This window comes from Lissotriton helveticus, chromosome 2_1, assembly GCF_964261635.1.
Source record: "Lissotriton helveticus chromosome 2_1, aLisHel1.1, whole genome shotgun sequence".
NCBI lineage: Eukaryota > Metazoa > Chordata > Amphibia > Caudata > Salamandridae > Lissotriton > Lissotriton helveticus.
The window spans coordinates 2047777857-2047792514 of NC_136059.1; the positions used below are offsets into that span (position 1 = coordinate 2047777857).

Consider the following 14658-nt stretch of genomic DNA (forward strand, 5'->3'; position numbering starts at 1 on the left):
TGGCTTGGGTGGAAGGAGAGAGAAGTCCCACTACCCTGGCAAGCTGACGAAGGGACGTTGTGGTTTGGCCAGAGTGAGAGTCGGCTCGTGTCGGATCTTAGTAATCTTCCTGGAGGGGAGGTTCAGTGTGGCCTGGACAGAATCCACAACAAACCTGAGGAAGACCATGGATTGCATAGCGGATAGAACCAATTGTTTTTGTTGATGAGAGAACCCAGGGACTGTCATAGGTAGACTGCTAATTGAAGGGATATCTTCAGGGTCATATCGCTTTGGTTCACAAGCAGGATATTGTTTAAATACACTATTAGATGGACGCCTCTGGCTCGGAGGTGCTCCACCACAGATCAAATGAACTTGGTGAAACACAATGGTCCGAGGACAGTCCAAACAGGAGAGATGTGACCTCATATGTGGGGTGACGCCACTGGAATTAATAGAACATAGTGGTGGGAATATCGGGACCATAAGGTAAGCGTATTTTAGATCCAGATACGCCAACCAGTTATTGGGAAGGAGGTGGTCCCTGAGGAGATGAATACCCTCAATTTTGAAGTGGTGGTAGACCAGCAATTCGTTGAAGTGCTTGAGATTGATGAATTACATTTCCCGTCGTCGGTTTGTCCACTAAAAATAGGTTGCTGAGAAAACCTTAGGGATGTGGGTAGGTCTGGACTATGGCCTCTTTGGACAGGAGTACCTGGATTTCAATTTCGACCAAGGAGGATTCCTCTTTGGAGAAGTGTATGGGGGAGGAGGAACTAGGGACTGTATGGGGGAGCTGTAGAACTCTATCTGAAACCCCAGATGGTCTGGAGGACCCATCCGTTGGAAGTCAGAGACATTCGCATGTGGGGTAGAACCCACCAAATCTTGTCTGGTTCTGGTACTGGCCCCTTCTTGAGGCTTGCCCTCGGAGGAGGCCTGTTGCAGTCTTGTCTTTCCCAGCAAATTAAAGGTAGAGACGAACTTGCTGAGTTCCTTAATAAAAGGCTCCCCAAACAAGCCGCCTTGAATTAACTACTGGGCCAGCTTCCCAAGTAGCTAGGTCTGCTAGCTTGGGTCAATCTTTATCAGTAGGGACCTCCTCCTCTCTGTCGATAGGGCACAGATGGCATTGCCAAGAAATATTATTGCTCTCTGCGGCCATCTTGAGAAAATCTCTGGGGCTAGCAGGGAACCGAGGCCTTAGCATCCCCAATGTCGAGCATTTTTGGGAGCAGTTCTGCAATATCCAGAGCTTGTCCTGGAAGGATAGCCAGGACCGGGCAATGCCCTGCTGGGGGTCAGGTATGTATTTGGTGAGGTAACTCGCCATGCAGGGATCGATCTTTGGTGATGGATACCTTACCTGCCTGGAATAGGTAGGGGAACACCGCCTTGAGGCAGTTACGAACCTCTTTAAAGGATGGTTATGCCTGTGTCTCTGCCACGTACTTGGCGACTTTGTCAGCGGGAACCCACTCTGAGGCGGGGTTATATAGGAGGTCGTTAGGATTGAGCGTCAGATGGTTTTGGGGAAGGGCTAGGATGCCAGCTCTCTCTGGCTCAATGTCCCCATCTGAGGGAAAAGATTCATCACCGTTTGGGGACAGGGGCACTGGACTTAAGTCAGGTCGTGAGGGAGGAGGGGCAGGTGGGTGATCAAGGGTGTTCTGGCCCGGGAAAGCGCAGTTCAGGCAGTCAAAGGCATCCAAGTCTATGCCTATGCGCTTCCTACCAGAAGGCTACGGCTTCTCGGGTTTGCCCGTAGGCTGAATGCTGGATGACCCTTTAGGTTCTGCCCTCAGGTCTAAGGCACTATGCTGCTAGATTTAACACTTTTTGTTCCAGCAGTGCTATGGGTTCCGAGACAGCCCGTTGAATGAAGGCATCCATGATGCTCTTTCAATCAATTGGGGGGTAGATCACTTGTCCTGCCAACCTGGATTCCTCAGGTATTTAGTACGTCCCTCGGTAAAAAACCCTCATGCACTCGAGTTGTCGTAAATAGCGGTATATCTTGATTCTCCACTATAGCACTCGGGTGTCTACATAATCACAGGGTTAGTTTGTATGCAGCCTCCACCAGGAGGGAGTCATCCAAGGTTATGTGCAGTAGTGTCCAGTGATTTGTGAAGGTGGTGAAGTTTAAAATAACTCGGACAGCCAGAAGGTGAATTTATTATTCTGGATTCGAGTTAATTATGGTGAAAATATTCCTGGTATGCGTTCATAGAGTTTTTAGGGTTCTCTAACCTACCTATTTTCGTGGTCTAAAAGGTCGACATGTTTCAGCCCTTATCGTCAAAATGATCAATGGGCTTTCTTCAGGACCAGGGTGTGAAAGTGAGAAGGCGACGGCATCCATGATACCACAGAAGTCGTTGTCAATGGGGAGGTAGGTAACCTCTTCTTCCATATAAGAAATGTGAATATCCTGCATTCCAGGAGCACTATGGGCTAGTGAAATCAGACAGATCGGGGAGCCTAAACAGGCATCTTTATATGGGGTGGGTCGGGCCATAACTGCCCTTTGATTGACAGGTCTACTGCAAATTACAAGTGTCTATTTTTTTTATATACTTTTTGTGATATAGGCCTGAGTGTAGTGTACCCAATACCCTGCAAAGGGCTACCGTTGCTTACAAAAAGCATGCGTAGAGTGCTGAAATACATGAGGTCGTTGACCTCTGATACAGATAAAAAATGTGGTGAAAATGCCTGTGCGGCAACATATGAACCTCAGGAGAGGTATTAATACTACCGGCCCTCGGTACAGCACAATAGGTGGCCTGCCGCAAGCGGTGACTCAAACGTTATCAGAGGATTGCGGTCTGATCAGTGGGTAAGTGCACACAAGATCAAAGCCTCTGAAGAGCTGTGTGGGTGCCCCTAGAGGTCGGTAGAATGTGCCAAACAGCCCCTACATGCCTCAGCGAGGCAAGCACCTCAGCCGCATAGAAGCGGTTGCGTTTCAGCATGGGCAAACACCTGCAAAGTAGTCCGCTCTTAAATACAGCGGCTAAATGCAAAAGTCACTCGCATGAACATTCAAAAGCAATAAGGAAAAGTGGCCCACGGGCCTTGAACTTAACTAAAGGCTGCGAGGAGCAGCAAAAAATAAAAATAAAAAAAGAAGGTAGAGATCAGATAGACAAAGGACTATAAATTGACATACGTACTCGGATTGGTTCAGCTGATGTACTTCCTTTTCTAGCCCAAGTGTTTGTGGGATATGTAGTTAGAGTTTAAAGGTTCCACATGGTTGTTATTAAATAAAAATGAAGAAAGAAAGCATAATCCATGCCTCCGACCCTGGCATAGAATTCCGTGCCCTTGCTAAAACTGACCAAAGGATCAAGAGGGCAAACTGAAAAGTTGATTTTTATATAACTGTATTAAACTCAAAAGGCCTTGGTCCAATAGGCTTAAAATTGAGACACAGTCAGTTTTTTTCATATCCATATTTGCACACTTACGCTGGCCTTTTTGCACACACTGAATGTTAAAACAAGCATTTGCAAAGCAATAGGGCTCGCAATAGTAAAGTTTGAGGGATTATTATTGTAAATGACACATTTTTTATTTAGGTTTTTGTTTTGAAATTTTGGTAAATAATAACTTTGTCATTTACAATGCTAATAGTGTTAACTTGTGGAAATGTGACACCTATAGCATTTGTAATGCAATATGTGTTGTCTTTACATGACTTAGATGTATTAATATTAGGACATTTTTTTTACCAATATTTAATAGTTAAATTCAATAATTTGTCATATATAATGGCAATAGCTGAAACATTAGCAAATAATTTTGTGGAAGATTATGTTAGCAGCAAATCACAATGTTTTAACAAGAACAGAAGTGAAAACATTTAACATCTTTTTATGACATTTGCAATAAAGCTTGAAACATTGACAGAAAATATTTTAACCAGTTGTTGAATGGTTGCACAGATTGATGCTGTGGTGGCGCTGAGTGATGTTGTTTTGGGGACAAGTGATGTTGTGGTGCCCCTGAGAGATGCTGTAGTGGTGCTGAGTGGTGCTGTGGTGGTGCTGAGGTGGAAGTGTGCACTGCCGGCTGGTGGTGTGTGTGCCTGGTGGAGTTGGAGGGTGTATTTGGAGTTGGAGGGTGTATTTGGAGTTGGAGGGTGTATTTGGAGTTGGAGGGTGGAGTTGGAGTTGGAGGGTGGAGTTGGAGTTGGAGGGTGGAGTTGGAGTTGGAGGGTGGAGTTGGAGTTGGAGGGTGGAGTTGGAGTTGGAGGGTGGAGTTGGAGTTGGAGGGTGGAGTTGGAGTTGGAGGGTGGAGTTGGAGTTGGAGGGTGGAGTTGGAGTTGGAGGGTGGAGTTGGAGTTGGAGGGTGGAGTTGGAGTTGGAGGGTGGAGTTGGAGTTGGAGGGTGGAGTTGGAGTTGGAGGGTGGAGTTGGAGTTGGAGGGTGGAGTTGGAGTTGGAGGGTGGAGTTGGAGTTGGAGGGTGGAGTTGGAGGGTGGAGTTGGAGGGTGGAGTTGGAGGGTGGAGTTGGAGTTGGAGGGTGGAGTTGGAGGGTGGAGGGTGGAGTTGGAGTTGGAGGGTGGAGTTGGAGGGTGGAGTTGGAGGGTGGAGTTGGAGGGTGGAGTTGGAGTTGGAGTTGGAGGGTGGAGTTGGAGGGTGGAGTTGGAGGGTGGAGTTGGATTGGAGGGTGGAGTTGGATTGGAGGGTGGAGTTGGATTGGAGGGTGGAGTTGGATTGGAGGGTGGAGTTGGATTGGAGGGTGGAGTTGGATTGGAGGGTGGAGTTGGATTGGAGGGTGGAGTTGGATTGGAGGGTGGAGTTGGATTGGAGGGTGGAGTGGAATTGGAGGGTGGAGTTGGAGTTGGAGGGTGGATTTGGAGTTGGAGGGTGGATTTGGAGTTGGAGGGTGGAGTTGGAGTTGGAGTGTGGAGTTGGAGTTGGAGGGTGGAGTTGGAGTTGGAGGGTGGAGTTGGAGGGTGGAGGGTGGAGTTGGAGGGTGGAGTTGGATTGGAGGGTGGAGTTGGATTGGAGGGTGGAGTTGGATTGGAGGGTGGAGTTGGATTGGAGGGTGGAGTTGGATTGGAGGGTGGAGTTGGATTGGAGGGTGGAGTTGGATTGGAGGGTGGAGTTGGAGGGTGGAGTTGGAGGGTGGAGTTGGAGGGTGGAGTTGGAGGGTGGAGTTGGAGGGTGGAGTTGGAGGGTGGAGTTGGAGGGTGGAGTTGGAGGGTGGAGTTGGAGGGTGGAGTTGGAGGGTGGAGTTGGAGGGTGGAGTTGGAGGGTGGAGTTGGAGGGTGGAGTTGGAGGGTGGAGTTGGAGGGTGGAGTTGGAGGGTGGAGTTGGAGGGTGGCTTTGGAGGGTGGAGTTGGATTGGAGGGTGGAGTTGGATTGGAGGGTGGAGTTGGATTGGAGGGTGGAGTGGAATTGGAGGGTGGAGTTGGAGTTGGAGGGTGGATTTGGAGTTGGAGGGTGGATTTGGAGTTGGAGGGTGGAGTTGGAGTTGGAGTGTGGAGTTGGAGTTGGAGGGTGGAGTTGGAGTTGGAGGGTGGAGTTGGAGGGTGGAGGGTGGAGTTGGAGGGTGGAGTTGGATTGGAGGGTGGAGTTGGATTGGAGGGTGGAGTTGGATTGGAGGGTGGAGTTGGATTGGAGGGTGGAGTTGGATTGGAGGGTGGAGTTGGATTGGAGGGTGGAGTTGGATTGGAGGGTGGAGTTGGAGGGTGGAGTTGGAGGGTGGAGTTGGAGGGTGGAGTTGGAGGGTGGAGTTGGAGGGTGGAGTTGGAGGGTGGAGTTGGAGGGTGGAGTTGGAGGGTGGAGTTGGAGGGTGGAGTTGGAGGGTGGAGTTGGAGGGTGGAGTTGGAGGGTGGCTTTGGAGGGTGGATTTGGAGTTTGAGGTTGTGTGTGCCTGGTGAAAGCGTGCACTGACGTCTGGTGGTGTGTGTCTGCTTGGTGAAAGCGTGCACTGACATCTGGTGGTGTGTGCCTGGTGAAAGCATGCACAGACGGCTGGTGGTGTTTGTGCCTGGTGAAAGCGTGCACTGATGACTGATGGTGTCTGTGCCTGGTTAAAGTGTGCACTGACGGCTGGTGCTGTGTATGCCTGGTGAAAGAGTGCACAGATGGCTGGTGGTGTGTATGCCTGGTGATTGGAAATGCAATAGGTCTCGCAATAGAAAAGTTTGAGCTTTTGGTGTGGAAAATGTAAATATTTTGTGAAGTTTCTTTTTTTTTAAATATAAAAGTATTAATTTTGTTATTAGAAATGGCAATAGTTATGAAATTATCAAATGTTACATGTATAGCATTAGTAAAGGTACATCTTTTGTTTTCCCCTGTCTTACATGTATTGATCTTACAAATCACAATGTTTTAACAAGAACAGAAGTGAAAACATTTAACATTTTTGTATGACATTTGTAATAAAGCTTGAAACATTGCTAGAAAGTATTTGAACGAGTTGTTGTTGAATGTTTGCACAGATTGATGCTGTGGTGGCGCTGAGTGATGATGCTGAGTGGTGCTGTGGTGGTGCTGAGTGATGCTGTGGTGATGGTGAGTGATGCTGTGGTGGTGCTGTGGTGGTGCTGTGGTGGTTATGCGGTGGTGCTGTGGTGGTGCTGTGGTGGTGCTGTGGTGGTGGTGTGGTGGTGCTGTGGTGGTGCTGTGGTGGTGTGGTGGTGCTGTGGTGGTGGTGTGGTGGTGCTGTGGTGGTGCTGAGTGATAATGTGGTGGTGCTGAGTGGTGCTGTGGTGGTGCTGTGGTGGTGCTGAATGATGCTGTGGTGGTGCAGAGTGGTGCTGAGTGATAATGTGGTGGTGCTCAGTGATAATGTGGTGGTGCCGAGTGATAATGTGGTGGTGCTGTGGTGGTGCTGAGTGTTGGTGCTGAGTGATGTGTTGGTGCTGAGTGGTGCTGTGGTGGTGCTGAGTGGTGCTGTGGTGGTGCTGAATGATAATGTGGTGGTGCTGAATGGTGCTGTGGTGGTGCTGAGTGATGCTGGGGTGATGCTGAGTGATGATGTGGTGATGCCGAGTGGTGCTGTGGTGGCACTGAGTGGTGCTGTGGTGGCGCTGAGTGGTGCTGTGGTGGTGCTGGGTGGTGCTGTGGTGGTGCTGGGTGGTGCTGTGGTGGTGCTGGGTGGTGCTGTGGTGGCGCTGGGTGGTGCTGTGGTGGCGCTGGGGGGGCGCTGTGGGGGTACTGTGGGGGTGCTGTGGTGGTGCTGAGTGGTGCTGTGTGATGCTGTGATGGTGCTGAGTGATGCTGTAGTGGTGCTGAGTGATGCTGTGGTGGTGCAGAGTGGTGCTGTGGTGGTGCAATCAATCAATCAGGAGTTTGTTAAAGCGCGACTACTCACCCGTAAGGGTCTCAAGGCGCTAGGGGTGGGGGGGGGTTGGGGGGGGTGCAGGTTCCATTCCATCAAGGAGGGGGTCTGTCGAAGAGCCATGTTTTGAGGTTTCTTGTGAAGATGGGGAGAGATGTTGTCTGTCTGAGGTGGAGCGGAAGGGCGTTCCATGCTTTGGCCGCGAGGAAGGAGAAGGAGCGGCCTCCCGATCTGGTCTTTCTGGTGCGGGGGACCACAGCGTAGGAAAGCTGGGCTGATCGTAGGGTCCTTTGGGGTGCGTGGAATTTGAGTCGGCTGTTCAGGTATGCTGGTCCGGTGCCGTGGAGGGCCTTGTGTGCGTGGGTGAGCATCTTAAAGGTGATTCTCGCCTCGACGGGGAGCCAGTGGAGTGTGCGCAGGTGCTGGGAGATGTGGCAGTGTTTTGGCAGGTTGAGGACCAGTCTTGCGGCGGCGTTCTGGATGTTCTGTAGCTTGCAGATGAAGTTTTTGTTTATTCCGGCGTAGAGTGCGTTGCCGTAGTCGAGTCTGCTGGTGACCAGGGCGTGAGTGACTGTCTTTCGGTGTTCGAGGAGGATCCATTTGAAGGTCTTACGAAGGAGGCGGAGGGTGTGGAAGCAGGAAGATGAGACAGAGTTGATCTGGCGGTCCATTTTGAGCTCGGAGTCCAGGATGATTCCCAGGTTGCGTGCGTGGTCTGTGGGGGTTGGAGGGTTTCCGAGGGCGGTGGGCCACCAGGTGTCACTCCAGGCGTCGGGGTTTGGGCCAATGAGGAGTACTTCTGTTTTGTTGGTGTTTAGTTGTAGGCAGCTGTTTTTCATCCATTTGGCGACGGCTTCCATGCCTTCTCGAAAGTTGCGTCTGGCGGTGTTGGGCTCGTTGGATAGGGAGAGGATGAGCTGGGTGTCGTCTGCATATGACACGATGTTGAGTCCGTAGGTTCTGACGATGGGGGCAAGTGGAGCCATGTAGATGTTGAAGAGCGTCGGGCTGAGGGAGGAGCCCTGGGGGACTCCGCAGGTGATAGGTGTGGGGTCCGAGAGGAAAGGGGGGAGTCTGACCCGCTGCGTCCTGCTGGAGAGGAAGGAGCAGATCCAGTCGAGGGCCTTGTCCTGGATTCCTGCATCGTAGAGTCTGCGTATTAGGGTGCGGTGGGAGACTGTGTCGAACGCCGCTGATAGGTCGAGGAGGATGAGGGCTACTGTTTCTCCTTTGTCCAGTAAGGTGCGGATGTCGTCTGTTGCGGCGAGGAGGGCGGTTTCCGTACTGTGGTTTTTTCTGAAGCCGGATTGGGAGGAGTCGAGGATGTTGTGTTCTTCAATGAATGTGGCGAGTTGGCTGTTGATGGCTTTCTCGATGGTGCAGAGTGGTGCTGTGGTGGTGCTAAGTGATAATGTGGTGGTGCTGAGTGATAATGTGGTGGTGCTATAATGTGGTGGTGCTGAGTGATAATATGGTGTTGCTGAGTGATGAAGTGGTTGTGCTGAGTGATGCTGTGGTTGTGCGGAGTGATGCTGTGGTTGCGCTGAGTGATGCTGTGGTTGCGCTGAGTGATGCTGTGGTTGCGCTGAGTGGTGCTGTGGTTGCGCTGAGTGGTGCTGTGGTTGCGCTGAGTGGTGCTGTGGTTGCGCTGAGTGGTGCTGTGGTTGCGCTGAGTGGTGCTGTGGTTGCGCTGAGTGGTGCTGTGGTTGCGCTGAGTGGTGCTGTGGTTGCGCTGAGTGGTGCTGTGGTTGCGCTGAGTGGTGCTGTGGTTGCGCTGAGTGGTGCTGTGGTTGCGCTGAGTGGTGCTGTGGTGGTGCTGAGTGATGCTGTGGTGGTGCTGAGTGATGCTGTGGTGGTGCTGAGTGATGCTGTGGTGGTGCTGAGTGATACTCTGGTGGTGCTGAGTGATGCTGTGGTGGTGCTGGGTGGTGCTGTGGTGGTGCTGGGAAAGCGTGAGACAGGGCAAGAAAACAATGAAACAGGCAGAGAGAGCAAGTCAAAAAGAGAGAGCGGGCAGAGATAGAACGTGGAAAAGTGAGAGAGGCAAAGTAGAAAAGAGAGACAGCGGGACAGAAAGAGAGACGGGCAGTCAGAGAGAGAGGCTGGTACAGACAGTGGAAGAGAGAGAAGCAGGGACAGGCAGGGAAGAGAGAAAGAGGGGCAGAGACAGACACAGTGGAAATCACAGAGACAGGGAGGCTGATACACAGAGCAAGGCAGAGGCGGACTGTGGAAAGATAGATACAGAGACAGACAATTGAAAAGACAGAGACATTCAGGGGCAAAGATAGAGAGAAGCAAAGAATGACAGTGGAAAAGAGAGGGGCGCAGACTGAGGCACAGAGAGAGGCAGATAGCGAAAGCTGAAAATAGAGGCAGAGACAGGCTCAGTGGAAAAGATACAGAAGCAAAGGCACAGAGAGAGAGAGCGATAGACAGAGGAAAAGAGGGCACGAGAGAGGCAGATATATTAGAGTAGAAAGAGCGGCGAAAGAGAGAGAAAGAGGAGGAGAGACAGAAACAGGAAATATTTCTGCGGTTTGTTTTGGTTCTGGCTGGTGGCGCCTCGGCCAAAAATGAAAGATAAAGGGAGAGACTGCGGCATGGGGAGCGGGGCAGAGACGGGCTGCAGAGGAGAGAGCGCGCGAGGGGGGGGGGTGACAGACAGTCATAGAGAGACCTCCAGCAGAGTCTTACATTTAGGAAACAAAACGTGAAACTATGGTGCAGCCTCGAGAATTGGTAACATTACCTCAGGACCCAGAACATCATATGCTGCCTTCATTGAAAGGGATAATCTAACTCCTGAAATGTTCTTGATTATATAACCCAAGATCAAACAAAAACTAATTAACTATTGGAAGAAAAGCACGAGACCTTTAAAAAACACTTTCCTCCTTCACTAAAACATGAAGGTATACACCGAGTTCAATAAACTGGGTTCTAGAATATTAATTTAATGTAAATATAACTGGTGTGGCTCTGATTTTATACTTTGCTTATACTTTTTTGTTAAACAACTGTGTAAACTAAGTGTTCTGGCATCTAGATGCGACGGACCACACTGTAGAAAACCTCAAATCCAAAACCGTGGCATAATGTAAAGAACAGGAATTATTACCACGATAGCCCATTTTATTGGCTTTATAGCTAAAACAAGCAACTGTTAGATCAGTAAAAGCTAAAAACACATTGGGATTTTGACGAGAACAAAACATTAAGTGCCCACATTTTGAAAATCACTGGGATTGTTATCTCGCTATACTAATGTTTAAGAGGAAAAAAGGTCAATGAAACTCAACTGCGTGTACCAGAGATGATGAAGAAAAACTGTTAAAGTAAAGTGAAGTAAATAATTACAAGGGAGGACGGGCGACGAGACGCACGGAGAGCAGCAGCCTTTGATGTGCTGTCCGGCCGTGCAGTGAATAATTAAGGGAGGAGAAATGCTGGCATGTGGCCGAGCGCACGCTGGGGTTTTAGGAAAAAAACAGGAGGTGGCTTAGGATACATGAAAGGAGAGACTGAGGTGGAGTGGACTGGAGGGGAAGGAGAGGCAGAGGGCAGAGAAAGGGCAAATGGAGGTAGAGCAAAGGTGGAACGGCGAAAAGAGGAGGGGTGAGGTTACGTTGGGGATGGAGAACCCAGAACGGCGAAAGGTGAGCAGGAGCCTTTATGTAATATGGACTGCAGAGTGCGTTTGCTCCAATTTATATAACATAAGCAGCTAAGGGGTGCAAACAAGCATGTGCGCTATTTTTTGCACCAGTGCCAAATGTATGTGATCTGGCCCGGAAGTTGCTTAAAGAAGAGACACGTGGCTACACTACTATAACAAGGGAGGATACCCGGAGAAAAAAAACGGCAAGCTCGAGGGACAGACAACACGGCATTTTAGGACAAGTAAAGCACTCCAATTACGTTGGTCGAGTTTGCGCTTAATAGGAAAGGACGAGCCCTAAAAATATAATTTGTGGCATCACTCCCAAATAAATAAGGAGAGGCAGTGGTGAAAGGTTTTGGAGTAGTCTGGTCAACATGGCATGTTGAGGGGAAGAAGCGCTGCATAGAGGAAACCAGGATTGACGCTTGTGCTGTTTAATGGGGGGCTGACGAGACGCATGGGGAGCAGCAGCCTTTGATGTGCCGGCTGGCCGGCCATGCAGTGAATAATTAGGGGAGGAGAAATGCCGGCCTGAGGCCGAGCGCAAAGCAACAGATGGCTTTGATGTGGAGGCAGGCAGCTCGGGCGAATTGAAGCGCGTTCACGAGACCTCATGCACTCGTTGAAAACCGCTTTTTGAGAGCTTAGTTTAGCTCTTAGTTTCACCACAATAGACTCGTCCTATTCATTCCTTGCGGAATGGAATAGGACGAGCCCTGAAAACACTGGGGGCCACAATGTTTTGACTTTGCGTTAATCACCTTCTCAGTTAACTATTTCATATTACTGTAGTTGCATCTACCCTAAAAACGTAGGGCTGATAGAGAATTATCCCAGCGTATGGACACATTCTGTAATAGTAAATTGAAGCTATTGCCATAAATACTTTCAGAATCTGTGCATTTTATCCCAATGGATCACATTTTCTTTTCACACCTAGGGGGAACTTAAGCAGTACAAAATTCTTTGAGTCTAACAACTATGTTACAAGTATTTGAAGGAAAAAAGTAAGCAGGCCCTTCTAACGGACAGGTAAACTGACAAAAAATACTTACTGCTTTAGTTTCTCAGTTTCTAAATATTTGGTGAATTCCTGAGAGTTGGGGACAAAATACACGATATCTTCCACTTTAACTCCATGTGCTGCAATGTGCTCTTCGGAATTAAATCGCAACAAGTAAGAGGGGCGTGGGATCGGTCCAAATATGTCAAATATCTGAAAAAGAAAACATTTGAGAATTTAATGTGTAATGTCACAGGGAAACAGTGGCTGGTCAATTCCACAAAACGCAGAACCTAAGAAAATACTTAGAAATATATTAAGCACAAACATAAGTCATATCATTTAGAGAGCAGACGACTGTAACCACCCTTCTGGCGCAGTTTTAAGAGATAAAAATGTCAGGGTACTAACAATACTGTTGACATAACCATTAATACCAGGCGTATTGTAAACCTAAGTGTATTCTATGCTATTAGCTCTTAGATAAGGAAAGCAGTGTGGCTACCGGTGTTCTAAGCAGGCAGCTGAACTGTCTAACTCTGGTCGTACACACAATTGAGCAAAAAGAAAGCAACACAGATACTCAGCAGCATAAGTATTAGCAATCAGAAAAATACATTTTGAAAATGGCATATAGTATGTGGCTGGGACTAATAATAAAAGCATATCTACAGAATAATGGGGTGACATTTCCCTTCAAAGGCAAAACCATAAACCGATTTCCATGCAATTGATTTTTAACTATGCCAAACTCTCCTTTCAGAAAGAAGTTCTTTCAAAGACAGTACCCTCATCCTAATGATTAAGTAGCTTTTAAAAATTAGTTCAGAAAGGTCATAAAATAAGCTAGGGCTTTCTTTTCTCCTTTTTTGGGGTATATTGTAATGGTCATGCGATTAGCATGCACAAGCGATATATATATATATATATATATTACCTACTGGCGGTCGCCAGTAGGTATATATAGTTAGGATTTTTTCTCTATGGGATTTTTGAAAATTCTATGTCTAATAACTTTGGCGTTTGTGGACGGAATTGGCTGAAATTTTCAGGAAAATGGAACATTTTGTTTCTGAGCAGCCCCTGAAAATTTGGGGGGGTTCGTCAAGGGGGGGGCGAGAAAAAAGGGGGGTCCCAAAACGCGTTTTTCCCATGTTAATTTCCATAGGGCGGTTGGCCCGAACGGCTGAATGGATTTGCACGAAACTTGGCAAAATTGTAGGGACTGTTAGTCCGATGTGACTTTGCTAGGTCTCAATATATGTGCTCCAGTGCATTTTGAGAAATTAACGTTCAAAAAAATATATATATCTGTAAGCGCGCTCCGGGCAGCGCCCCGGTTCGCGTACCTGACGCGTAACGGAACTTCGCGAAGCGAAGCTGATTGGCTCTCCGGTGTCTGTCAACATTCTAAACAGTCCGGAGCGGCCGCCATCTTGTCTCTCGGTAGGATCGAGAGACAAGAGGAGGCCAAAACAAAGGGGGAAATGACCATAAGGGGGCATAGTAGATCTTCCCTGACCCCCTAGGTTTGATGTGGAGGCTTTAAAAGGGCGTGGGGAGCGCCCGGTACGCGCACCGGGAAGCGGTCTGGGGAGCGTACTATGAGGAAAAAAGAAAGACAGGGTATAAAAATGTTAGCAATTTGTTATAAATGGAAGGTAGTTCTGAAAAGAACTGTTTTTATTCTTTTTCTTCTTTTTTTATTAATTTTCTGAACAATTTTTTGATTTTTGAAAACTATTTTGTGTTTTTTTAGGGGAAATAACAAAAAAGCAGGGTTTGAACATGTCTCAACAGGAGCAAAAAATTTTTAAAGGATTCATTGTTTTCTCATCTTGTTGCATTTATGATTTTCTCCAGCTCGGTTAATCAAAGTAATACTCTTCTCTCCATAACAAATAGTTCCTCCACAATATATACAAACTATTTTGTAGTGTTCAAAAGGAGCTTGAATATTGTGGATTATTTCTCGGCCTTCTGGTCCGGCGAATGAGCTTTGTCCACTGGAGGTGCTGGGGATGACATTTGGGGGGTTGGCAGCAAGATCCCTTACTTGTGCTTGGGAAAGATTATTAGGATGCCATCGCTCCATGTGGCGAATCATTGTATGATTCCCAAAGCTGTATTTCTTGTTGGGGTTGCCACGAGAAAGTATATTTTTACATATCAAACAAGACACCTGGGGTGCATTGACCTTCTTTTGTCCAGGTGGAATTTTAAAAAATTGCCATATGTAGTGCTCTTTAATATGGCTCTGCCTTGGTGTTTCTGGCAGGAACTGCCTTACTTGCTCTTCCTCCTCCTCCTCCTCCTCCTCCTCTTCGTCCTCATTATCTTCCTCTCTACCAAAGTCCAGTGTTGGAGGTGGTCTTTTTGGTGGTGGTGGTGGTGGTGGTTGCTGAGAAGCACAAGCTGCAGCTATTACAGAAGCCATTGTCAAAAATAGGTCTTGCTCTCTGGAAGTAGAAAGTAAGAATGAGGTAAAAACAAGGAGGGGTTTTCATCATTTGGGAAAAAAAAATAGTTCTAAACCAATTAAAAGTGTTATTGTTAGGTCACATGACCTAGCCTAACAACATTAGGAAACCAAAAGTGAAATGAACCAATGAAAAGTGTTATTAACAAGTCACATGACCTGTTATGCTTACGTTACGCGCTCCGGGCCGCGTCCCGGATCGTTTCCGGGAAGCTGCTCTT

The 14658-nt window shown here is 48.2% G+C and overlaps 1 protein-coding gene across 1 annotated transcript in view; it reads right to left on the reverse strand.

Moving 5' to 3' along the window:
* Nucleotides 1–14658, reverse strand: part of NAF1 (nuclear assembly factor 1 ribonucleoprotein) — a 108253-nt gene that overhangs the window by 36996 nt on the left and 56599 nt on the right. The window contains exon 6 of the mRNA XM_078677007.1: nt 12011–12171. Coding sequence (XP_078533133.1) covers nt 12011–12171 — 161 coding nt within the window. The remainder of the gene's footprint in view (nt 1–12010; nt 12172–14658) is intronic.